Source organism: Bombina bombina, chromosome 3 (genome assembly GCF_027579735.1).
Source record: "Bombina bombina isolate aBomBom1 chromosome 3, aBomBom1.pri, whole genome shotgun sequence".
NCBI classification, from domain to species: Eukaryota; Metazoa; Chordata; class Amphibia; order Anura; family Bombinatoridae; genus Bombina; species Bombina bombina.
The window spans coordinates 449,899,881-449,926,774 of record NC_069501.1 but is presented as its reverse complement, the minus strand read 5'-3'; the positions used below and the strand labels follow the sequence as shown (position 1 = coordinate 449,926,774).

Below are 26,894 nucleotides of genomic sequence, written 5' to 3'. Positions count from 1 at the left end.
GGTTGATGTACGCAACAGTCGTCATGTTGTCTGATTGAAACCGTATGAACTTGGCCCTCGCTAGCTGAGGCCAAGCCTTGAGAGCATTGAATATCGCTCTCAGTTCCAGAATATTTATCGGTAGAAGAGATTCTTCCCGAGACCAAAGACCCTGAGCTTTCAGGGATCCCCAGACCGCGCCCCAGCCCATCAGACTGGCGTCGGTCGTGACAATGACCCACTCTGGTCTGCGGGAGGTCACCCCTAGCGACAGGTTGTCCAGGGACAGCCACCAACGGAGTGAGTCTCTGGTCCTCTGATTTACTTGTATCTTCGGAGACAAGTCTGTATAATCCCCATTCCACTGACTGAGCATACACAATTGAAATGGTCTTAGATGAATGCGCGCAAAAGGAACTATGTCCATTGCCGCTACCATCAAACCTATCACTTCCATGCACTGTGCTATGGAAGGAAGAGGAACGGAAGGAAGTATCCGACAAGAGTTTAGAAGTTTTGTTTTTCTGGTCTCTGTCAGAAAAATCCTCATTTCTAAGGAGTCTATTATTGTTCCCAAGAAGGGAACTCTTGTCGACGGAGATAGAGAACTCTTTTCCACGTTCACTTACCATCCGTGAGATCTGAGAAAGGCCAGGACTATGTCCGTGTGAGCCTTTGCTTGAGGAAGGGACGACGCTTGAATCAGAATGTCGTCCAAGTAAGGTACTACAGCAATGCCCCTTGGTCTTAGCACCGCCAGAAGGGACCCTAGTACCTTTGTGAAAATCCTTGGAACAGTGGCTAATCCGAAAGGAAGCGCCACGAACTGGTAATGCTTGTCCAGGAATGCGAACCTTAGGAACCGATGATGTTCCTTGTGGACAGGAATATGTAGATACGCATCCTTTAAATCCACCGTGGTCAAGAATTGACCTTTCTGGATGGAAGGATTGTTCGAATGGTTTCCATTTTGGACGATGGAACCTTGAGAAACTTGTTTAGGATCTTGAGATCTAAGATTGGTCTGAACGTTCCCTCTTTTTTGGGAACTACGAACAGATTGGAGTAGAACCCCATCCCTCGTTCTTTTAATGGAACAGGATGAATCACTTCCAGAAGATAACCTTGGAAGACTATTTCTAGCGCCCAAGGATCCAGAACATCTCTTGCCCAAGCCTGAGTGAAGAGAGAGTCTGCCCCCCACCAATCCGGTCCCGGATCGGGGGCCCGCATCTCATGCTGTCTTGGGAGCAGTGGCAGGTTTCTTGGCCTGCTTTCCTTTGTTCCAGCCTTGCCTTGGTCTCCAGGCTGGATTGGCTTGAGAAGTATTACCCTCCTGCTTAGAGGACGTAGCACTTGGGGCTGGTCCGTTTCTGCGAAAGGGACGAAAATTAGGTTTATTTTTGGCCTTGAAAGACCTATTCTGAGGAAGGGCGTGGCCCTTGCCCCCAGTGATATCAGAGATAAACTCTTTCAAGGCAGGGCCAAACAGTGTTTTCCCCTTGAAAGGAATGTCAAACAATTTGTTCTTGGAAGACGCATCCGCCCAAAGCGCTCTGCGCGCCACAATAGCAAACCCAGAATTTTTCGCCGCTAACCTAGCCAATTGCAAGGTGGCGTCTAGGGTGAAAGAATTAGCCAATTTAAGAGCACGAATTCTGTCCATAATCTCCTCATAAGAAGAAGAATTACTAATAATCGCCTTTTCTAGCTCATCGCACCAGAAACACGCGGCTGTAGTGACAGGGACAATGCATGCAATTGGTTGTAGAAGGTAACCTTGCTGAACAAACATCTTTTTTAGCAAACCTTCTAATTTTTTATCCATAGGATCTTGGAAAGCACAACTATCTTCTATGGGTATAGTGGTGCGCTTGTTTAGAGTAGAAACCGCCCCCTCGACCTTGGGGACTGTCTGCCATAAGTCCTTTCTGGGGTCGACTATAGGAAACAATTTTTTAAATATGGGGGGAGGTACGAAAGGTACACCGGGCCTGTCCCATTCTTTATTAACAATGTACGCCACCCGCTTGAGTATAGGAAAAGCTTCGGGGGGCCCCGGGGCCTCTAGGAACTTGTCCATTTTACATAGTGTTTCTGGAATGACCAGATAATCACAATCATCCAAATTGGATAACACCTCCTTAAGCAGAGCGCGGAGATGTTCCAACTTAAATTTAAAAGTAATCACATCAGGTTCAGCTTGTTGAGAAATTTTTCCTGAATCTGAAATTTCTCCCTCAGACAAAACCTCCCTGGCCCCCTCAGACTGGTGTAGGGGCCCTTCAGAAACAATATCATCAGCGGCCTCATGCTCTTCAGTATTTTCTAAAACAGAGCAGTCGCACTTTCGCTGATAAGTGGGCATATTGGCTAAAATGTTTTTGATAGAATTATCCATTACAGCCGTTAATTGTTGCGTAGTAAGGAGTATTGGCGCGCTAGATGTACTAGGGGCCTCCTGTATGGGCAAAACTGGTGTAGACGAAGGAGGGGATGATGCAGTACCATGCTTACTCCCCTCACTTGAGGAATCATCTTGGGCATCATTTTTACTAAATTTATTATGACATAAATCACATCTATTTAAATGAGAAGGAACCTTGGCTTCCCCACAGTCAGAACACAATCTATCTGGTAGTTCAGACATGTTAAACAGGCATAATCTTGATAACAAAGCACAAAAAACGTTTTAAAATAAAACCGTTACTGTCACTTTAAATTTTAAACTGAACACACTTTATTACTGCAATTGCGAAAAAGTATGAAGGAATTGTTCAAAATTCACCAAAATTTCACCACAGTGTCTTAAAGCCTTAAAAGTATTGCACACCAAATTTGGAATAAAGTGTCTAAAACAGTGCCTGCCGATATTATTTTACAAAAAATACCCAGATTAAATGATTCCTCAAGGCTAAATATGTGTAAATATGATCGATTTAGCCCAGAAAATGTCTACAGTCTTAATAAGCCCTTGTGAAGCCCTTATTTACTGTGTGAATAAAAATGGCTTACCGGATCCCATAGGGAAAATGACAGCTTCCAGCATTACATCGTCTTGTTAGAATGTGTCATACCTCAAGCAGCAAAAGACTGCTCACTGTTCCCCCAACTGAAGTTAATTCCTCTCAACAGTCCTGTGTGGAACAGCCATGGATTTTAGTAACGGTTGCTAAAATCATTTTCCTCATACAAACAGAAATCTTCATCTCTTTTCTGTTTCAGAGTAAATAGTACATACCAGCACTATTTTAAAATAACAAACTCTTGATTGAATAATAAAAACTACAGTTAAACACTAAAAAACTCTAAGCCATCTCCGTGGAGATGTTGCCTGTACAACGGCAAAGAGAATGACTGGGGTAGGCGGAGCCTAGGAGGGATCATGTGACCAGCTTTGCTGGGCTCTTTGCCATTTCCTGTTGGGGAAGAGAATATCCCACAAGTAAGGATGACGCCGTGGGACCCTGGGACACACCATAATTGAATATTTTATATTACAATTTAAAAGTGTTTCACATCCCTTTAAGCCACTGTGGAATAGGCACATTCTTCTTATGAGAGGCTGAGATGAGTTTACGTTCAACCACTAATTTAATAGCTACCAAACGTGCGTAAAAGGTTTACTTCTAGCGAAGTTAGTGTGCAAGCAGGAGCATAAAATATTGCTCTACTTGTAATCTGGCCCTTTATTAGTTGTTTAAATATGAAAAAAATAAACGTAAAGTTTTAGTCTTCTCTAATGGTTAATGGGTTTTGCCATATTGTAAAAATAAGGAGCTTCTAGGAATCCAGTTATAGAAATGTTTCAAAGCTATGGTACACAGGAACAAAATTTATCAGAATTCAACTGAATATGTAACAGCACTGATGCAAAGATGATCTCAAACGTCAGGAAATTTTGAGCCATAAAGGAAGTGTCCACAGAAAATCTCATCAGAACTGGATAACCAGTGACTTTTTCTTAGCATAGCCTTAGATCATGTGTCAGCTTGGGGCTCTTTGCCATTTCCTGTTGGGGAAGAGAATATCCCACAAGTAAGGATGACGCCGTGGACCGGACACACCTATGTTGGAGAAACCCACAGTTTTCAGAATAAAATTACAGGTACAAAAGGGGCAAAATAAATAATGTACATAGATAGCAATTTTTTTAAATTTTTTTTTTACTATGCATAATTGAATATTTTATATTACAATTTAAAAGTGTTTCACATCCCTTTAAGCCACTGTGGAATAGGCACATTCTTCTTATGAGAGGCTGAGATGAGTTTACGTTCAACCACTAATTTAATAGCTACCAAACGTGCGTAAAAGGTTTACTTCTAGCGAAGTTAGTGTGCAAGCAGGAGCATAAAATATTGCTCTACTTGTAATCTGGCCCTTTATTAGTTGTTTAAATATGAAAAAAATAAACGTAAAGTTTTAGTCTTCTCTAATGGTTAATGGGTTTTGCCATATTGTAAAAATAAGGAGCTTCTAGGAATCCAGTTATAGAAATGTTTCAAAGCTATGGTACACAGGAACAAAATTTATCAGAATTCAACTGAATATGTAACAGCACTGATGCAAAGATGATCTCAAACGTCAGGAAATTTTGAGCCATAAAGGAAGTGTCCACAGAAAATCTCATCAGAACTGGATAACCAGTGACTTTTTCTTAGCATAGCCTTATGCATATCCCGGGCATTTTTTAGTTATTTTACAGTCCCTGTGTTTACCACCTCTATTGGAAGTTTATTCCATGAATCCACAACACTTTCTGTACAAAAAAAACAAACTACGATCAGCGCTCCGCTTCCATATGAAGGCAGATGTCAGATCATTACAGACGGTGACTCTGTGAGTCACCATCTGTAACGATCATCTGCTGGTGCTGGCAGGAGGTTTGGGAGGAAATCTGGGAGTCAGGTGGGCAGTCCAGCAGCGGAGGACGGGGGGAAGGGGGAGGGAGTGGGATGGCCCTACGCCACAAAAAAGATAATAAAGGGAGAGGGAGGGATGGGGTGCTACTCTACAGGAAAAAAAGGTGGGGTGGGGGGTTCCCTAACTAACAAACAATCTGGAGGTGGGGAGACCGCTACACTTCAGAACATTTAAAAAAAAATATATATATATATATATATGAAAAAAACACTAGTTAGAGAGGGGAGGGTTAGAGAGCTGTTTAGGAGGGATCAGGGAGGTTAAAGGGTAAGGGGGGATCCTACACTGCAACGAATAGAAAAATTAATTTAAAAAAATAATGACCTTAAATCTTCAAATTGACAGACTGTCTGCTAATACCTAAGATGGTGTTGACCAGTGAGGGAGGGAAGTGAGCTGTTTGGGAGGGATCAGGGGACGTGGGGTGTCAGGTGGGAGGGGAATCTCTACACTAAAGCTTAAATAGCTACCTGATTAACCTCTTCACTGCCAAGAATAAAAGAAGTGTAGTGCGCAGCTGCAATTAGTGGCCTTCTAATTACCAAAAAGCAATGGCAAAGCCATGTATGTCTGCTATTACTGAACAAAGGGGATCCCAGAGAAGCTTTAACAATCATTTTTGCCATAATTGCATAAGCGGTACGTAAAAAATTTCAGTGAGAAACCTAAAGATTGTGAAAAAGTTAACAATAGTTTTTATATAATCGCAACTGGTGGTGAAAAAATGGGCCTAGATGAATACCTTGGGGTACATTTATGAAGCAGCGGATGCTGCTTATTACGCGCGAGCCTTCTGGCTCACCGGAAACAGGAGTTAAGAAGCAGCGGTCATAAGGTGGCAGACTGCAATCATCAGATACTGCAATCAGATACGATCGGGATGACTGACACCCCCTGCTAGCGGCTGATTGGCTGCAAATGTGCAGGGGGCGGCATTGCACAAGCATTTCACCAGAAATGCTTGTGCATTGTTAAATGCTGAGAGCATATGCTGTCGGCATTTAGCGATGCAGGGAGGACATGATTGGCTATAGAGAATCATGTCTGCCCGGGGTTTGATAAATCTACTCCTTAGCGTTGTCTATTTCTGTTTAATTGGAGTAATAGCAAAAATGCTAAAAATTCTCTGGTATTTTGGGCAAGTTCTTCTGTAAAAGTCCCGGTGGGAAGGGGTTAATATTCCCACTCGCATGCTAACTCTGCTAAGTTTTTTGCGGACGTTGGGTAGTGCTTGTATTACAAATTGAATGTAAAACATTTTGCTTACCAGCTACACTGATGTGTGCAAAATGCCAAACTTATTTCCCCATAGAAGTCAATAGAGCAAAAAATGTGGAAAAAAAAACCCTATTCGCGCACAAACCTGTTGCACTAACCTGGCATAAAAATATTAATATTTCACATTCCACGTTCTTTACATAGAAGAATTTGTTCATAAATACATATTTTTTTGGTAAAACGTCTCTCTCTCTCTCTCTCTCTATATATATATATATATATACACAGTATATATATATATATATATATATATATATATATATATATATATATATATATATATATATATATATATATATATATATATATACATATACACGCAAGCACTCTCACCAAACTGATCAGGTAGGCACCAGGTTGCAAAAATAGGAATAATAGACAAGCAAGAAATAAGCACTCTCTGGTTTTGTAAAGCAAATAGTATATTTAACTAGCGTGACGTTTCAAGGTGTATTTATGAAAATATTAATGAGATTCAGAGAACAAAATCTTGTTAAAATTAAACAAGATATTCTGGTAGTTAGACAAAAACTACAACCTTTCAATGATGATGTGTACTATAAACAACTTAATAATTAAATATGTACCAGAGTAGAGAAATTGGAAAAATATATCATAAAAAGGAAAAAGAAAAAATAGAGAGAGACATACAAGAAAGAGTAATAGAAAAACAGAATTTATGCTTACCTGATAAATTACTTTCTCCAACGGTGTGTCCGGTCCACGGCGTCATCCTTACTTGTGGGAACATCTCTTCCCCAACAGGAAATGGCAAAGAGTCCCAGCAAAGCTGGCCATATAGTCCCTCCTAGGCTCCGCCCACCCCAGTCATTCGACCGACGGACAGGAGGAATATATATATAGGAGAAACCATATGGTACCGTGGTGACTGTAGTTAGAGAAAATAATTAATCAGACCTGATTAATAAAACCAGGGCGGGCCGTGGACCGGACACACCGTTGGAGAAAGTAATTTATCAGGTAAGCATAAATTCTGTTTTCTCCAACATTGGTGTGTCCGGTCCACGGCGTCATCCTTACTTGTGGGAACCAATACCAAAGCTTTAGGACACGGATGAAGGGAGGGAGCAAATCAGGTTACCTAAACGGAAGGCACCACAGCTTGCAAAACCTTTCTCCCAAAAATAGCCTCCGAAGAAGCAAAAGTATCAAATTTGTAAAATTTGGCAAAAGTGTGCAGTGAAGACCAAGTCGCTGCCTTACATATCTGGTCAACAGAAGCCTTGTTCTTGAAGGCCCATGTGGAAGCCACAGCCCTAGTGGAGTGAGCTGTGATTCTTTCAGGAGGCTGCCGTCCGGCAGTCTCATAAGCCAATCGGATGATGCTTTTAAGCCAAAAGGAAAGAGAGGTGGAAGTCGCTTTTTGACCTCTCCTTTTACCAGAATAAACAACAAACAAGGAAGATGTTTGTCTGAAATCTTTTGTAGCCTCTAAGTAGAATTTTAGAGCACGGACTACGTCCAAATTGTGTAACAAACGTTCCTTCTTTGAAACTGGATTCGGACATAAAGAAGGTACAACTATCTCCTGGTTAATATTTTTGTTAGAAACAACCTTAGGAAGAAAACCAGGCTTATTACGCAAAACCACCTTATCTGCATTGAATACCAGATAGGGCGGAGAACACTGCAGAGCAGATAACTCTGAAACTCTTCTAGCAGAAGAAATTGCAACCAAAAACAAAACTTTCCAAGATAATAACTTAATATCTATGGAATGTAAAGGTTCAAACGGAACCCCTTGAAGAACTGAAAGAACTAGATTTAGACTCCAGGGAGGAGTCAAAGGTCTGTAAACAGGCTTGATCCTAACCAGGGCCTGAACAAAAGCTTGAACATCTGGCACAGCTGCCAGTCTTTTGTGTAGTAAGACAGATAAGGCAGAGATCTGTCCCTTTAGAGAACTTGCAGATAATCCTTTCTCCAAACCTTCTTGTAGAAAGGAGAGAATCTTAGGAATTTTTATCTTATTCCATGGGAATCCTTTGGATTCACACCAACAGATATATCTTTTCCATATTTTATGGTAAATCTTTCTAGTTACCGGTTTTCTGGCCTGAACCAGAGTATCTATCACAGAATCTGAAAACCCACGCTTCGATAGAATCAAGCGTTCAATCTCCAAGCCGTCAGCTGGAGGGAGACCAGATTTGGATGTTCGAATGGACCCTGAACAAGAAGGTCCTGTCTCAAAGGTAGCTTCCATGGTGGAACCGATGACATATTCACCAGGTCTGCATACCAAGTCCTGCGTGGCCACGCAGGAGCCATCAAGATCACCGAGGCCCTCTCCTGATTGATCCTGGCTACCAGCCTGGGAATGAGAGGAAACGGTGGAAATACATAAGCTAGGTTGAAAGTCCAAGGTGCTACTAGTGCATCTACTAGAGTCGCCTTGGGATCCCTGGATCTGGACCCGTAGCAAGGAACCTTGAAGTTCTGACGAGACGCCATCAGATCCATGTCTGGAATGCCCCATAATTGAGTTATTTGGGCAAAGATCTCCGGATGGAGTTCCCACTCCCCCGGATGGAATATCTGACGACTCAGAAAATCCGCCTCCCAGTTTTCCACACCTGGGATGTGGATCGCAGACAGGTGGCAGGAGTGATCCTCCGCCCATTGAATTATTTTGGTCACTTCTTTCATCGCCAGGGAACTCCTTGTTCCCCCCTGATGATTGATATACGCAACGGTCGTCATGTTGTCTGATTGGAACCTTATGAATCTGGCCTTTGCTAGATGAGGTCAAGCCCTGAGAGCATTGAATATCGCTCTCAGTTCCAGAATGTTTATCGGGAGAAGAGACTCTTCCCGAGACCATAGACCCTGAGCTTTCAGGGATTCCCAGACCGCGCCCCAGCCCACTAGACTTGCGTCGGTCGTGACAATGACCCACTCTGGTCTGCGGAAGCTCATTCCCTGGGACAGATGGTCCAGGGTCAGCCACCAATGGAGTGAATCTCTGGTCTTCTGATCTACTTGAATCATTGGAGACAAGTCTGTATAGTCCCCATTCCACTGTTTGAGCATGCACAGTTGTAATGGTCTTAGATGAATTTGTGCAAAAGGAACTATGTCCATTGCTGCAACCATCAACCCTACTACTTCCATGCACTGCGCTATGGAAGGACGAGGAACAGAATGAAGAACTTGACAAGTGCTTAGAAGTTTTGACTTTCTGACCTCTGTCAGAAAAATCCTCATTTCTAAGGAGTCTATTATTGTTCCCAAGAAGGGAACTCTTGTCGACGGAGACAGAGAACTTTTTTCTATGTTCACCTTCCATCCGTGTGATCTGAGAAAGGCCAGAACGATGTCTGTATGAGCCTTTGCTTTTGACAGGGACGACGCTTGTATTAGAATGTCGTCCAAGTAAGGTACTACTGCAATGCCCCTCGGTCTTAGAACCGCTAGAAGGGACCCTAGTACCTTTGTGAAAATCCTTGGAGCAGTGGCTAACCCGAATGGGAGGGCCACAAACTGGTAATGTTTGTCCAGAAAGGCGAACCTTAGGAACTGATGTGGATAGGAATATGTAGGTACGCATCCTTTAGATCCACGGTAGTCATAAATTGACCTTCCTGGATTGTAGGAAGAATCGTTCGAATGGTTTCCATTTTGAACGATGGTACTCTGAGAAATTTGTTTAGGATTTTTAAATCCAGAATTGGTCTGAAGGTTCCCTCTTTTTTGGGAACCACGAACAGATTTGAGTAAAATCCCATTCTTTGTTCCGCCATAGGAACTGGGTGTATCACTCCCATCCTTAACAGGTCTTCTACACAATGTAAGAATGCCTGTCTCTTTATTTGGTTTGAGGATAAGTGAGAAATGTGGAACCTTCCCCTTGGGGGTAGTTCCCTGAATTCCAGGAGATAACCCTGAGAAACTATTTCTAGCGCCCAGGGATCCTTAACATCTCTTGCCCAAGCCTGAGCAAAGAGAGAGAGTCTGCCCCCCACTAGATCCGGTCCCGGATCGGGGGCTACTCTTTCATGCTGTTTTGTTAGCAGCGGCAGGCTTCTTGGCCTGCTTACCCTTGTTCCAGCCTTGCATCGGTCTCCAGGCTGGTTTGGGTTGTGAGGCATTACCCTCTTGCTTAGAGGATACAGAATTAGAGGCCGGTCCGTTCCTGAAATTGCGAAAAGGAACGAAAATTAGACTTATTTTTGGCCTTGAAAGGCCTATCTTGTGGAAGGGCGTGGCCCTTTCCCCCAGTGATGTCTGAAATAATCTCTTTCAATTCTGGTCCAAATAGAGTTTTACCTTTGAAAGGGATGTTAAGCAATTTTGTCTTGGATGACACATCCCCTGACCAAGACTTTAGCCAAAGAGCTCTGCGCGCCACGATAGCAAAACCTGAATTTTTCGCCGCTAATCTAGCTAATTGCAAAGCGGCATCTAAAATAAAAGAGTTAGCCAACTTAAGTGCGTGAACTCTGTCCATAACCTCCTCATATGGAGTCTCTCTACTAAGCGAGTTTTCAAGTTCCTCGAACCAGAACCACGCTGCTGTAGTGACAGGAACAATGCACGAAATGGGTTGTAGAAGGTAACCTTGCTGTACAAAAATCTTTTTAAGCAAACCATCCAATTTTTTATCCATAGGATCTTTGAAAGCACAACTATCTTCGATAGGAATAGTAGTGCGTTTGTTTAGCGTAGAAACTGCCCCCTCGACCTTAGGGACTGTCTGCCATAAGTCCTTTCTGGGGTCGACCATAGGAAATAATTTCTTAAATATAGGGGGGGGGGAACAAAAGGTATGCCGGGCTTTTCCCACTCCTTATTTACTATGTCCGCCACCCGCTTGGGTATAGGAAAAGCGTTGGGGTGCACCGGAACCTCTAGGAACTTGTCCATCTTGCATAATTTCTCTGGAATGACCAAGTTGTCACAATCATCCAGAGTAGATAACACCTCCTTAAGCAGTGCGCGGAGATGTTCTAATTTAAATTTAAATGTCACAACATCAGGTTCAGCTTGTTGAGCAATTTTTCCTGAATCTGAAATTTCCCCATCTGACAAAACCTCCCTCATGGCCCCTTCAGATTGGTGTGAGGGTATGACAGAACAATTATCATCAGCACCCTCCTGCTCTTCAGTGTTTAAAACAGAGCAATCGCGCTTTCTCTGATAAGTAGGCATTTTGGATAAAATATTTGCTATGGAGTTATCCATTACAGCCGTTAATTGTTGCATGGAGCCTGGGCGCACTAGATGTACTAGGGGCCTCCTGTGTGGGCAAAACTGGTGTAGACACAGTAGGGGATGATGTAGTATCATGTTTACTCCCCTCATCTGAGGAATCATCTTGGGCAATTTCATCATTTGTGGCAGTACTGTCCTTACTTTGTTTGGACGCTATGGCACAATTATCACATAAATTTAAATGGGGAGACACATTGGCTTTCATACATATAGAACATAGCTTATCCAAAGGCACAGACATGTTAAACAGGCTTGAACTTGTCAACAAAACACAAAAAACGTTTTAAAACAAAACCGTTACTGTCTCTTTAAATTTTAAACAGAAACCACTTTATTACTGAATATGTGAAAAAGTATGAAGGAATTGTTCAAAAATTACCAAAATGTCACCACAGTGTCTTAAAGCCTTAAGAGTATTGCACACCAAATTTCAGAGCTTTAACCCTTAAAATAACGGAACCGGAGCCGTTTACAAATTTAACCCCTATACAGTCCCAGCTATAGTCTTTGCTGAGACCCAACCAAGCCCAGAGGGGAATACGATACCAATTGACGCCTTCTAGAAGCTTTTCCAGTAAATTTCAGATCCTCACACATGCATCTGCATGCCCTGCTCTCAAAAAACAACTGCGCAATAATGGCGCGAAAATGAGGCTCAGTCTACAACTAGGAAGGCCCCCTGACTGGAAAAGGTGTCTAACATAGTGCCTGCCCAAGTTTATAAATGTGAATTGTCAGCATAAAGATGAATAAAATGCCCCAATAAAGCAAACGATTTAGCCCATAAAAATGTCTACCAGTTTTTTAGCCCATATTAAGCCCTTTATTCTGTTTGTTTGACTAAGAAAATGGCTTACCGGTCCCCATGAGGGGAAATGACAGCCTTCCAGCATTACATGGTCTTGTTAGAAATATGGCTAGTCATACCTTAAGCAGAAAAGTCTGCTGTTTCCCCCAACTGAAGTTACTTCATCTCAACAGTCCTATGTGGAAACAGCAATTGATTTTAGTTACTGTCTGCTAAAATCATCTTCCTCTCACAAACAGAAATCTTCATCCTTTTCTGTTTCAGAGTAAATAGTACATACCAGCACTATTTTAAAATAACAAACACTTGATAGAAGAATAAAAACTACATTTAAACACCAAAAAACTCTTAACCATCTCCGTGGAGATGTTGCCTGTGCAACGGCAAAGAGAATGACTGGGGTGGGCGGAGCCTAGGAGGGACTATATGGCCAGCTTTGCTGGGACTCTTTGCCATTTCCTGTTGGGGAAGAGATATTCCCACAAGTAAGGATGACGCTGTGGACCGGACACACCAATGTTGGAGAAATAGCGATCCAGAAATGGATTTCTTATCAAAAAAGACATTCAAATCATAGATATCAACATTATACAAGCACCTCAGACATCTAGAGGTAGATAGAATAATTTCCAAGAAAGAAGAAATAATTTAGGGCCGAACCAATACAAGCAAACAACGCATTATACAGATAGGGATAATAGACCCAATCACACTGAATCTCATTTTTTAGAATTAAGAGCAAGAAGATAGTCTGCTTTTGAATTCCAAAGACAAGTACCATATCAAAACAATTCACCAAAAAGACAATTAGAACAATAAGAAGAAGAGGTTGTAGGGGAGGACAAAAGAAACAGAGAAAAAAGAACAAAGTGGTAAAAAAACATAATTTATGCTTACCTGATAAATTTATTTCTCTTGTAGTGTATCCAGTCCACGGATCATCCATTACTTATGGGATATTAACTCCTCCCCAACAGGAAGTGCAAGAGGATTCACCCAGCAGAGCTGCTATATAGCTCCTCCCCTAACTGCCATTACCAGTCATTCGACCGAAAACATGCAGAGAAAGGAAAACCATAGGGTACAGTGGTGACTGTAGTTTAATGGAAAAATTACCTGCCTTAAAGTGACAGGGCGGGCCGTGGACTGGATACACTACAAGAGAAATAAATTTATCAGGTAAGCATAAATTATGTTTTCTCTTGTTAAGTGTATCCAGTCCACGGATCATCCATTACTTATGGGATACCAATACCAAAGCTAAAGTACACGGATGACGGGAGGGACAGGCAGGCTCTTTATACGGAAGGAACCACTGCCTGAAGAACCTTTCTCCCAAAAACAGCCTCCGAAGAAGCAAAAGTGTCAAATTTGTAAAATTTGGAAAAAGTATGAAGAGAAGACCAAGTTGCAGCCTTGCAAATCTGTTCAACAGAAGCCTCATTCTTAAAGGCCCAAGTGGAAGCCACAGCTCTAGTAGAATGTGCTGTAATTCTTTCAGGAGGCTGCTGTCCAGCAGTCTCATAGGCTAACCATATTATGCTACGAAGCCAAAAGGAGAGAGAGGTAGCCGAAGCTTTTTGACCTCTCCTCTGACCAGAATAAACGACAAACAGGGAAGACGTTTGTCGAAAATCCTTAGTTGCCTGTAGATAAAATTTCAGGGCACGGACTACATCTAGATTGTGTAGCAGACGTTCCTTTTTCGAAGAAGGATTAGGACACAAAGATGTAACCACAATCTCTTGATTGATATTCCTGTTAGTGACCACCTTAGGTAGGAACCCAGGTTTAGTACGCAGAACTACCTTGTCTGAATGAAAAATCAGATAAGGAGAATCACAATGTAACTCTTCGAGCCGAGGAAATCACCATTAAAAACAGAACTTTCCAAGATAACAACTTGATATCAATGGAATGAAGGGGTTCAAACGGAACCCCCTGTAAAACATTAAGCACTAAGTTCAAACTCCATGGTGGAGCAACAGTTTTAAACACAGGCTTGATCCTAGCTAAAGCCTGACAAAAAGCTTGAACGTCCGGAACTTCTGACAGACGTTTGTGTAAAAGAATGGACAGAGCTGAAATCTGTCCCTTTAAGGAACTAGCGGATAAACCCTTTTCTAAACCTTCTTGTAGAAAAGACAATATCCTCGGAATCCTAACCTTACTCCATGAGTAACTCTTGGATTCGCACCAATATAAGTATTTGCGCCATATCTTATGGTAAATCTTTCTGGTAACAGGCTTCCTAGCCTGTATTAAGGTATCAATAACTGACTCAGAAAAACCACGTTTTGATAAAATCAAGCGTTCAATTTCCAAGCAGTCACCTTCAGAGAAATTAGATTTTGATGTTTGAAGGGACCCTGGATCAGAAGGTCCTGTTTCAGAGGTAGCGACCAAGGTGGACAGGATGACATGTCCACTAGATCTGCATACCAAGTCCTGCGTGGCCATGCAGGCGTTATTAGAATCACTGATGCTCTCTCCTGTTTGATTCTGGCAATCAATCTAGGAAGCATCGGGAAGGGTGGAAACACATAAGCCATCCCGAAGGTCCAAGGTGCTGTCAAAGCATCTATCAGAACCGCTCCCGGATCCCTGGATCTGGACCCGTAACGAGGAAGCTTGGCGTTCTGACGAGACGCCATGAGATCTATCTCTGGTTTGCCCCAACGTCGAAGTATTTGGGCAAAGACCTCCGGATGAAGTTCCCACTCCCCCGGATGAAAAGTCCGACGACTCAAGAAATCCGCCTCCCAGTTCTCCACTCCCGGGATGTGGATCGCTGACAGGTGGCAAGAGTGAGACTCTGCCCAGCGAATTATCTTTGATACTTCCATCATTGCTAGGGAGCTTCTTGTCCCTCCCTGATGGTTGATGTAAGCTACAGTCGTGATGTTGTCCGACTGAAACCTGATGAACCCCCGAGTTGTTAACTGGGGCCAAGCCAGAAGGGCATTGAGAACTGCTCTCAATTCCAGAATGTTTATTGTTAGGAGACTCTCCTCCTGATTCCATTGTCCCTGAGCCTTCAGAGAATTCCAGACAGCGCCCCAACCTAGTAGGCTGGCGTCTGTTGTTACAATTGTCCAGTCCGGCCTGCTGAATGGCATCCCCCTGGACAGATGTGGCCGAGAAAGCCACCATAGAAGAGAATTTCTGGTCTCTTGATCCAGATTCAGAGTAGGGGACAAGTCTGAGTAATCCCCATTCCACTGACTTAGCATGCACAATTGCAGCGGTCTGAGATGTAGACGTGCAAAGGGTACTATGTCCATTGCTGCTACCATTAAGCCGATCACCTCCATGCATTGAGCTACTGACGGGTGTTGAATGGAATGAAGGACACGGCATGCATTTTGAAGCTTTGTTAACCTGTCTTCTTTCAGGTAAATCTTCATTTCTACAGAATCTATAAGAGTCCCCAAGAAGGGAACTCTTGTGAGTGGAAAGAGAGAACTCTTCTTTTCGTTCACCTTCCATCCATGCGACCTTAGAAATGCCAGTACTAACTCTGTATGAGACTTGGCAGTTTGAAAGCTTGAAGCTTGTATCAGAATGTCGTCTAGGTACGGAGCTACCGCAATTCCTCGCGGTCTTAGTACCGCCAGAAGAGCACACAGAACCTTTGTGAAGATTCTCGGAGCCGTAGCCAATCCGAATGGAAGAGCTACAAACTGGTAATGCCTGTCTAGAAAGGCAAACCTTAGATACCGGTAATGATCTTTGTGAATCGGTATGTGAAGGTAAGCATCCTTTAAATCCACTGTGGTCATGTACTGACCCTTTTGGATCATGGGTAAAATTGTCCGAATAGTTTCCATTTTGAACGATGGAACTCTTAGGAATTTGTTTAGGATCTTTAAATCCAAGATTGGCCTGAAAGTTCCCTCTTTTTTGGGAACCACAAACAGATTTGAGTAAAACCCTTGTCCTTGTTCCGACCGCGGAACCGGATGGATCACTCCCATTAATAAAAGATCTTGTACGCAGCGTAGAAACGCCTCTTTCTTTATTTGGTTTGTTGACAACCTTGACAGATGAAATCTCCCTCTTGGGGGAGAGAATTTGAAGTCTAGAAGGTATCCCTGAGATATGATCTCTAACGCCCAGGGATCCTGGACATCTCTTGCCCAAGGCTGGGCGAAGAGAGAAAGTCTGCCCCCCACTAGATCCGTTCCCGGATCGGGGGCCCTCGATTCATGCTGTCTTAGGGGCAGCAGCAGGTTTCCTGGCCTGCTTGCCCTTGTTCCAGGACTGTTTTGGTCTCCAGCCTTGTCTGTAGCGAGCAACAGCTCCTTCCTGTTTTGGTGCAGAGGAAGTTGATGCTGCTCCTGCTTTGAAATTACGAAAGGAACGAAAATTAGACTGTCTAGCCTTAGGTTTGGCTCTGTCTTGAGGCAGGGCATGGCCTTTACCTCCTGTAATGTCAGCGATAATTTCTTTCAACCCGGGCCCGAATAAGGTCTGCCCTTTGAAAGGTATATTAAGCAATTTAGATTTAGAAGTAACGTCAGCTGACCAGGATTTTAGCCACAGTGCTCTGCGTGCCTGAATGGCGAATCCGGAATTCTTAGCCGTAAGTTTAGTTAAATGTACTACGGCATCTGAAATAAATGAGTTAGCTAACTTAAGGGCTTTAAGCTTGTGTGTAATCTCATCTAATGGAGCTGATTCAAGTGTCTCTTCCAGAGACTCAAACCAAAATGCTGCTGCAGCCGTGACAGGCGCAATGCATGCAAGAGGTTGCAATATAAAACCTTGTTGAACAAACATTTTCTTAAGGTAACCCTCTAACTTTTTATCCATTGGATCTGAAAAGGCACAGCTATCCTCCACCGGGATAGTGGTACGCTTAGCTAAAGTAGAAACTGCTCCCTCCACCTTAGGGACCGTTTGCCATAAGTCCCGTGTGGTGGCGTCTATTGGAAACGTCTTTCTAAATATCGGAGGGGGTGATAACGGCACACCGGGTCTATCCCACTCCTTAGTAACAATTTCAGTAAGTCTCTTAGGTATAGGAAAAACGTCAGTACTCGCCGGTACCGCAAAATATTTATCCAACCTACACATTTTCTCTGGTATTGCAACTGTGTTACAATCATTCAGAGCCGCTAACACCTCCCCTAGTAATACACGGAGGTTTTCCAGCTTAAATTTAAAATTTGAAATATCTGAATCCAGTTTGTTTGGATCAGAACCGTCACCCGCAGAATGAAGCTCTCCGTCCTCATGTTCTGCAAATTGTGACGCAGTGTCTGACATGGCCCTAATATTATCAGCGCACTCTGTTCTCACCCCAGAGTGATCACGCTTACCTCTTAGTTCTGGTAATTTAGCCAAAACTTCAGTCATAACAGTAGCCATATCCTGTAATGTGATTTGTAATGGCCGCCCAGATGTACTCGGCGCTACAATATCACGCACCTCCCGAGCGGGAGATGCAGGTACTGACACGTGAGGCGAGTTAGTCGGCATAACTCTCCCCTCGTTGTTTGGTGAAATATGTTCAATTTGTACAGATTGACTTTTATTTAAAGTAGCATCAATACAGTTAGTACATAAATTTCTATTGGGCTCCACTTTGGCTTTAGCACATATAGCACAGATATCTTCCTCTGAATCAGACATGTTTAACACACTAGCAAATAAACTAGCAACTTGGAAATACTTTTCAAGTAATTTACTATAATATGAAAACGTACTGTGCCTATAAGAAGCACAGAAAAAGTTATGACAGTTGAAAATTAATAAACTGAAAAGTTATAGCATCAAATCTTTGTAAAAAACACAATTTTAGCAAAGGATTGCTCCCATTAGCAAAGGATAACTAACCCTGATAGCAGAAAAAAAAAAAAAAAAAAAATACAGAAATAAACGTTTTTTTTTTTATCACAGTCAACTACAATCTCACAGCTCTGCTGTGAGTGATTACCTCCCTCAAAACAAGTTTTGAAGACCCCTGAGTTCTGTAGAGATGAACCGGATCATGCAGGGAAGACAATAAACTTCTGACTGAATTTTTTGATGCGTAGCAAAAGCACCAAAAAAGGTCCCTCCCCCTCACACATAACAGTGAGAGAGATCAGTAAACTGTCATAAATTAAATAAAACGACTGCCAAGTGGAAAAAAATAGTGCCCAAAACATTTTTTCACCCAGTACCTCAGAAAATTAAACGATTTTACATGCCAGCAAAAAACGTTTAACATTAATAAATTGAGTGTTATTAAAAAGCCTGTTGCTAGTCCCTGCAAATTAGGCTAAAGTTTTATGCATAAAGTATAATTCCAGTGAAGTGCCATTCCCCAGAATACTGAAGTGTAAAATATACATACATGACAGCCTGATACCAGTTGCTGCTACTGCATTTAAGGCTGAGTTTACATTATATCGGTATGGCAGAATTTTCTCATCAATTCCATTGTCAGAAAATAATAAGCTGCTACATACCTCTTTGCAGATTAATCTGCCTGCTGTCCCCTGATCTGAAGTTTACCTCTCCTCAGATGGCCGAGAAACAGCAATATGATCTTAACTACTCCGGCTAAAATCATAGAAAAACTCAGGTAGATTCTTCTTCAAATTCTACCAGAGAAGGAATAACACACTCCGGTGCTATTATAAAATAACAAACTTTTGATTGAAGGTATGAAACTAAGTATAATCACCACAGTCCTCTCACACATCCTATCTATTCGTTGGGTGCAAGAGAATGACTGGTAATGGCAGTTAGGGGAGGAGCTATATAGCAGCTCTGCTGGGTGAATCCTCTTGCACTTCCTGTTGGGGAGGAGTTAATATCCCATAAGTAATGGATGATCCGTGGACTGGATACACTTAACAAGAGAAATACCAATATGAGCAATGAACTAATAAAAATCTTCAATTTATCTAGCCATAACTTAAGCACAGATGAGGAAAACCTCCTAAAGGGTCTTTCTTTTGCCCCCACAAATAAGCCAAATACATTTAATCCGTTCATAGATAATAGTAAATTCATCCGCAAACTAACACTACAGAGACATTTTGCAAAAATAAACTCCAATAAAACAGATGTAGCAAGCTTGATAACATTGGGGGGATATTTATCAAAGCGTCAATCCCGGTGCATTTGCCGGCGTCAATACGCTCGCCAGACATCACTGACGCGAATCCACATATGATGCCCTTATTTATATAAAAAAAAGTCAAACACACACGTGGCAAGTTCGGCGCGATGAGCATCGGACTGTTAACTAACAGTCATCGATATCGTGGTTATTCAGTTTTTCCCAACTTTATTTATATCATTTCATTCTTGTCCATGAACAAGCACATTTTTCTAAAGCTAATCTTTTATTTTTCATCTGTTAATGTCCAAGAAATAGCTACATTTATACCTCAACAAACAATATCTCATAGAAAGTTATTTTTATATTTATTATATGATACTTTCACATAAATTAATGTGTATTTGTATTTCTAGAAGTCATGAATTTCTTTTAACTCATGTATTTAAAAACAAAATGATTATTAATGCTAGAATTTGAACATATATCTTTGCACATACTTATATATATAATATATATATATATATATATATATATATATATATATATATATATATATATATATATATATATATATAAACGGTTTAATTTACACCGTTTCAGAATAACAACCTTTTTTCCAGTCATGTGACTGCTATTGAAAAGCATTGACCCTTTCCTGCCTGACTCTAAATACCAGCGGGCGGCCAAAAGCAGCGTTAGGACCCCTTAACACTGCTTTTGACGGCTAATGCATAACTCTAAATCTAGGCGGGAGTAAGGTATGTGCACATTTTTATTATATGTAGTCTGAAGACGGGGTTAATAGCCCCGAAACGTCACTGATATGACTAAATAAATGAAGTATTTATATTGTAAAGACCCGGTGAGTGCTTTTCATTGCGCTTGTTTATATATATATATATATATATATATATATATATATATATATATATATATATATATATATATATATATATATATATATATATATACATATATATATATATATATATATATATAAATATATATACACACACACATTGTATATTAGGGAAAATTAAAGAATTAATAATAATATTTCTTTAAATCATTCTTTAAAAAACTACTATGGCCACTTAAAGGGATACTAAACCCAATTTTTTTCTTTCATGATTCAGATAGAACATGCAATTTTAAGCAACTTTCTAATTTATTCCTATTATCATTTTTTTTTTCGTTCTCTTGCTTTATTTGAAAAAGCTGTAATGTAAGCAAAAGAGATAGCCCATTTTTGGTTCAGCACCTGGGTAGCGCTTGCTGATTGGTGGCTAAATCTGAAAATTGAAAGAAAAAGATTTCGGCACGCACAGAAATATGTTTGCCACTACTGTCTAAGGGGCATATTTATCAACAAAGTAGCGTATCATGTCCGGCATTTATCATTGCTCCGGCAGTTCTTGTGAACTGCTGGTGCAATGCCGCCCCCTGCAGATTTGCGGCGATTTGGCAGCTAGTAGGGGGTGTCAATCAACCCGATTGTTCTCGCTCGGGTTGATTTCTGTCCACCGCTTCAGAGCAGGCGGACAAGTTATTGAGCAGCGGTCTTTAGATCGCTGCTTCATAACTTCTGTTTCCAGCGAGCCTTCAGGAGCTTGATAAATATGCCCCCTAGTATCTACCACATCTAAAACCAAATCTTTCTTACTTGTACAGAATTGACCAGGGGTCGACCATGAGAAGTTGCTCAAGCAGATTATACTGTTATTGCTACCAGGAATACGATTATAGCCAGGCCGACATTCATATTGAACTGTAGCATTTTCAGTTAAGTTTTTGTCCACATATTTTGGTTTTAATTCCGCTTCTGGAAGTCTTGGAATAGGGCCACAGGCACCTGACAAAAGATACAGCATATAGTAAGGATTCTGAAAAGAAAAACTTTGAACACGTTTTTAAAAAAATTTCCATTTTTAATTTACTGATATAGATTTAAATGGACAGTAAAGGTGAAAAGTGTTTCATCATGTATAGATGCAGGCAAACATGTCATTTACAATAGCTCCTTCCTCATTAATTATATTTGATATAATAGCCTTACATTTTAATTTGATTATCCCTGATGGATGGGTGCCCAACCACCCCCATGGCCTCCTCTTTATCTAATCTTCTGCAGCAGGTGGTTCAACCAACAACAAAGCTAACGCCCACCCCAATAAATTTGCTATATACTGTGCTCCCCTTGCAGCCGCACATGTACAACAGCTTCCAGTAACCTGAAACAAATGTAAACAGAGGATTGCAAGGCTATTGCAATTCACCATTTTCAATGTTGTGGGGTGTTTTGCTGTTGGCAGTGAGCCAGGAGATATTTAACACTTAGTGGTAGATTTACCAAAAGTCGAGCGGACATGATTCGCTGTAGAGAACCATGCTCGCTCAACCTCGCTAAATGCCGACAGTGTTTAACATTGCACAAGCATTTCTGGTGAAATGCTTGTGCAATGCTGCCCTCTGCTCACTCGCGGCCAATCAGCCACTAGCAGGGGCTGTCAATCATCCCGATCGGATCGGGATGATTTCAGTCCGCTACCTAAAAGGTTTCTGGCGGAACAGAAATAAAGGGGCGTCAATGCAGCATCTGCTACTTAATAAATGGACTCCAACGAGTAACAACTGAAAAATTTAATAAAGATCCAAAGGGTGGATCTGCTATGGACGATATAAGGTTTTGGAAACAGAGACTTTCTTGGGATGTCATTCCAGCACGCAGCGTGAACTCTCAGAGGGATATAGCAGAGGTGGGCGATTTAAACAATAAATAAATGCTAGAAGGATGCATTCAAAGAATACACATAGATGTAAATTAGTTGTTTAAGTAGTGACAAAAAAAGAATAACATTTAAAGTGCATAAAACAATGGGAGCTGCCATGTTGTAACTTTTTCTGCTGTGGCCAATTAAGGACAGTTATAAATATCACTAGAGTGTGCAACCAATGGCTGTGTGGAATATAACAGTGTTCTGCACTTCCATATCTAACAGGAACTGAAATGCTCACAATTTGAGAATGGAATTACATTAAAAGGAGACAAAATAAATAACGTATATTGTAGAGTTTTTCTATATATACAACTTATCATATTATATTACCATCTCAAAGTGTTTAAAGTCCCTTTAAGATTTTAAAGATTGTGAATCTTGTACGTGCATTTTAAGCAGTTAGATTTTAGCATAAAATATATATTACACTTGAATCGTGTATGAGCTTTGTGCATTTGTGTCTTGTTAATTGTCTTTGAGGGACCATACAATGGGTCATCTTGCTGAAAAACTGCTCCGCAAATCTAATTGAAGGAGCTGGATTGAGTTTTGTATGATAAACTATGACTGCGACTTTAACACCATGAAATACCAAAATATAATAATACCAGGTGTCAACCCCTTGCTCTCTCTCTATCCCCCCTCTCTTTTGCTCTTCCCTCCTCTCATTTGCTCTCTCTCTCCCCTTCTCTTCTGCTCTCTTTCTCCCCCTCTCTCTATTTTGCTCTCTCTCCCCCCTCTCTTTTGCTCTCTCTCTCTCCCCCTCTCTTTTCCTCCCTCTCTTTTGCGCTCTCTCTCCCCCTCTCTTTTGTGCTCTCCACCTCTCTTTGTGCTCTCTCTCTCCCCTCTCTTTTGCTCTCTCTCCCCCTCTATTTTGCTGTCTCTCCCCCTCTCTTTTGCTCTATCTATCCCCCTCTTTTGCTCTCTCCCCCTCTCTTTTGCTGTCTCTCCATCTCTTTTGCTCTCTCTCTCTCCCTCTCTTTTGCTCTCTCTCCCCTCCTCTCTTTTGCTCTCTCTCCCCTCTCTTTTGCTCTCTCTCCCCCCTCTCTTTTGCACGCTCTCTCTCTCCCCTCTTTTGCGCTCTCCCCCCTCTCTTTTGCTCTCTCTCCCCTCTCTTTTCCCCTTTCTCCCCTCTCTTTTGCTCTCTCTCTCTCCCTCTCTTTTGCTCTCTCTCCCCTCCTCTCTTTTGCTCTCTCTCCCCCCTCTCTTTCCCCCTCTCTATTGCACGCTCTCTCTCTCCCCTCTTTTGCGCTCTCTCCCCTCTCTTTTCCCCTTTCTCCCCCTCTCTTTTGCTCTCTCTCCTCTCTCTTTTGCTCTCTCTCTCTCTCCCCCTCTCTTTTGCTCTCTCTCTCTCTCTCCTCTCTTATGCTCTCTCCCCCTCTCTTTTTCTCTCTCTACCCCCCTCTTTCCCCCCTCTATTTTGCGCTGTCTCTCCCCTCTCTTTTGCGCTCTCCCCCTTCATCTTGCTGAAAAACTGCTCCACAAATCTAATTGAAGGAGCTGAATTGAGTTTTGTATGATAAACTATGACTGCGACTTTAACACCATGAAATACCAAAATATAATAATACCAGGTGTCCAACCCTTGCTCTCTCTATCCCCCCTCTTTTTTGCTCTTCCCACCCTCTCTTTTGCTCTCTCTCTCCTCTCTTTTCCCCTTTCTCCCCCTCTCTTTTGCTCTCTATCCTCTCTCTTTTGCTCTCTCTCTCTCCTCTCTTATGCTCTCTCCCCCTCTCTTTTTCTCTCTCTACCCCCCCTCTTTCCCCCCTCTATTTTGCGCTGTCTCTCCCCTCTCTTTTGCGCTCTCCCCCTTCATCTTGCTGAAAAACTGCTCCACAAATCTAATTGAAGGAGCTGGATTAAGTTTTGTATGATAAAATATGACTGCGACTTTAACACCATGAAATACCAAAATATAATAATACCAGGTGTCCACCCCTTGCTCTCTCTATCCCCCCTCTCTTTTGCTCTTCCCCCCCTCTCTTTTGCGCTCTCTCTCTCCCCCTCTGTTTTGCTCTCTCTCCCCTCTCTTTTGCTCTCTCTCTCCCCCCACTCTTTCCCCCCTCTCTTTTGCACGCTCTCTTTCTCCCCTCTTTTGCGCTCTCCACTCTCTCTTTTGCTCTCTCTCTCCTCTCTTTTCCCCTCTCTCCTCCTCTCTTTTGCTGTCTCTCTCCCTCTATTTTGCTCTCTCTCGCCTCTCTTTTGTTCTCTCTCTCCCCCCTCTCTTTTGCTCTCTCTATCCCCCCTCTCTTTTCCTCCCTCTCTTTTGCGCTCTCTCTTCCCCTCTCTTTTGCTCTCTTCCCCTGTCTTTTGCTGTCTCTCTCCCTCTCTTTTGCTCTCTCCCCCCTCTCTTTTGCGTTCTCCCCCTCTCTTTTGCTCTCTCTCTCCCCCTCTCTTTTGCTCTCTATATCCCCCCTCTTTTGCTCTCTCTCTCTCCACTCCTCTATTTCGCTCTCTCCCCCCTCTCTTTTGCTTTCTCTCTCCCTCTCTTTTGCTCTCTCTCTATCCGCCCTCTTTTGAGCTCTCTCACGACCCTGCCCAGCCCACGGCACACCCGGCCCGCCCGCGTCACATCCGGACCCTCTCTGCCCCGTCCGCGTCACGCCCGGCCCCGCCCGCGTCTCACACCCGGTCCAGATGCCAGGAGGTCAGTATGTAGAAGGCCAGGTGTGTTTGTCCTAGCGCAGTCTCTACTGCGCATGACAGCTTCGGACAAACACACTTGGCCTTTTATATTATAGGATAAAAAAGGAAGAAATTATTTTTAATATGTTTTTGCAGAACAATTATTTTTCCATATGTTTTTACATAACATAAAAAAATAACAGCTAGATTTAGAGTTGGGCGGTAGCCGTCAAAACCAGCGTTAGAGGCTCCTAACGCTGGTTTTTACCGCCCTCTGGTATTTGGAGTCAGTCAGGAAAGGGTCTAACGCTCACTTTGCAGCCGCGACTTTTCCATACTGCAGATCCCCCTACGCCATTTGCGTATCCTATCTTTTCAATGGGATCTTTCTAACGCCGGTATTTAGAGTCTTGGCTGAAGTGAGCGTTAGAAATCTAACGACAAAACTCCAGCCGCAGAAAAAAGTCAGTACTTAAGAGCTTTCTGGGCTAACGCCGGTTTATAAAGCTCTTAACTACTGTGCTCTAAAGTACACTAACACCCATAAACTACCTATGTACCCCTAAACCGAGGTCCCCCCACATCGCCGCCACTCTAATTAAATTTTTTAACCCCTAATCTGCCGTCCGCACGCCACCGCAAGCTATGTTATACTTATGTACCCCTAATCTGCTGCCCCTAACACCGCCGACCCCTATATTATATTTATTAACCCCTAATCTGCCCCCCTCAACGTCGCCTCCACCTGCCTACACTTATTAACCCCTAATCTGCCGACCGGACCGCGCCGCTATTATAATAAAGTTATTAACCCCTAATCTCACTCCCGCCTCAATAACCCTATAATAAATAGTATTAACCCCTAATCTGCCCTCCCTAACATCACCGACACCTAACTTCAAGTATTAACCCCTAATCTGCCGACCGGATCTCGCCGCTACTATAATAAATGTATTAACCTCTAAAGCTAAGTCTAACCCTAACACCCCCCTAAGTTAAATATAATTTAAATCTAACTAAATAAATTAACTCTTATTAAATAAATGATTCCTATTTAAAGCTAAATACTTACCTGTAAAATAAATCCTAATATAGCTACAATATAAAACATAATTTATGCTTACCTGATAAATTCCTTTCTCCTGTAGTGTAGTCAGTCCACGGGTCATCCATTACTTATGGAATATATCTCTTCCTAACAGGAAACTGCAAGAGAATCACCCAGCAGAGCTGCTATATAGCTCCTCCCCTCACATATCATATTCAGTCATTCGACCAAAGCAGACGAGAAAGGAGGGACCATAGGGTGCAGTGGTGACTGGAGTTTAATTAAAATTTAGACCTGCCGTAAAAACAGGGCGGGCCGTGGACTGACTACACTACAGGAGAAAGGAATTTATCAGGTAAGCATAAATTATGTTTTCTCCTGTTAAGTGTAGTCAGTCCACGGGTCATCCATTACTTATGGAATACCAATACCAAAGCTAAAGTACACGGATGAAGGGAGGGACAAGGCAGGAACATTAAACAGAAGGAACCACTGCCTGAAGTACCTTTCTCCCAAAAATAGCCTCCGAAGAAGCAAAAGTGTCAAATTTGTAAAATTTTGAAAAAGTGTGAAGCGAAGACCAAGTCGCAGCCTTGCAAATCTGTTCAACAGAGGCCTCATTTTTAAAGGCCCAGGTGGAAGCCACAGCTCTAGTAGAATGAGCTGTAATCCTTTCAGGAGGCTGCTGTCCAGCAGTCTCATAGGCTAAGCGTATTATGCTACGAAGGCAAAAAGAGAGAGAGGTAGCCGAAGCCTTTTGACCTCTTCTCTGTCCAGAGTAAACGACAAACAGGGATGAAGTTTGACGAAAATCTTTAGTTGCCTTTAAATAGAATTTCAGGGCACGGACTATGTCCAGATTATGCAAAAGTCGTTCCTTCTTTGAAGAAGGGTTAGGACACAATGATGGAACAACAATCTCTTGATTGATATTCCTGTTAGTAACTACCTTAGGTAAGAACCCAGGTTTAGTACGCAGGACTACCTTGTCTGAATGAAAAATCAGATAAGGAGAATCACAATGTAAGGCAGATAACTCAGAGACTCTTCGAGCCGAGGAAATAGCCATCAAAAACAGAACTTTCCAAGATAACAGCTTGATATCAATGGAATGAAGGGGTTCAAATGGAACGCCTTGAAGAACATTAAGAACTAAGT

At 42.2% G+C, this 26,894-nt stretch overlaps 1 protein-coding gene across 1 annotated transcript in view; it reads right to left on the bottom strand.

Moving 5' to 3' along the window:
- LOC128653416 (complement component receptor 1-like protein) overlaps positions 1–26,894 on the bottom strand; it is a 217,719-nt gene that overhangs the window by 128,912 nt on the left and 61,913 nt on the right. Inside the window, exon 4 of the mRNA XM_053706684.1 lies at positions 20,950–21,138. Within this exon, the coding sequence (XP_053562659.1) occupies positions 20,950–21,138 (189 nt within the window). The remainder of the gene's footprint in view (positions 1–20,949; positions 21,139–26,894) is intronic.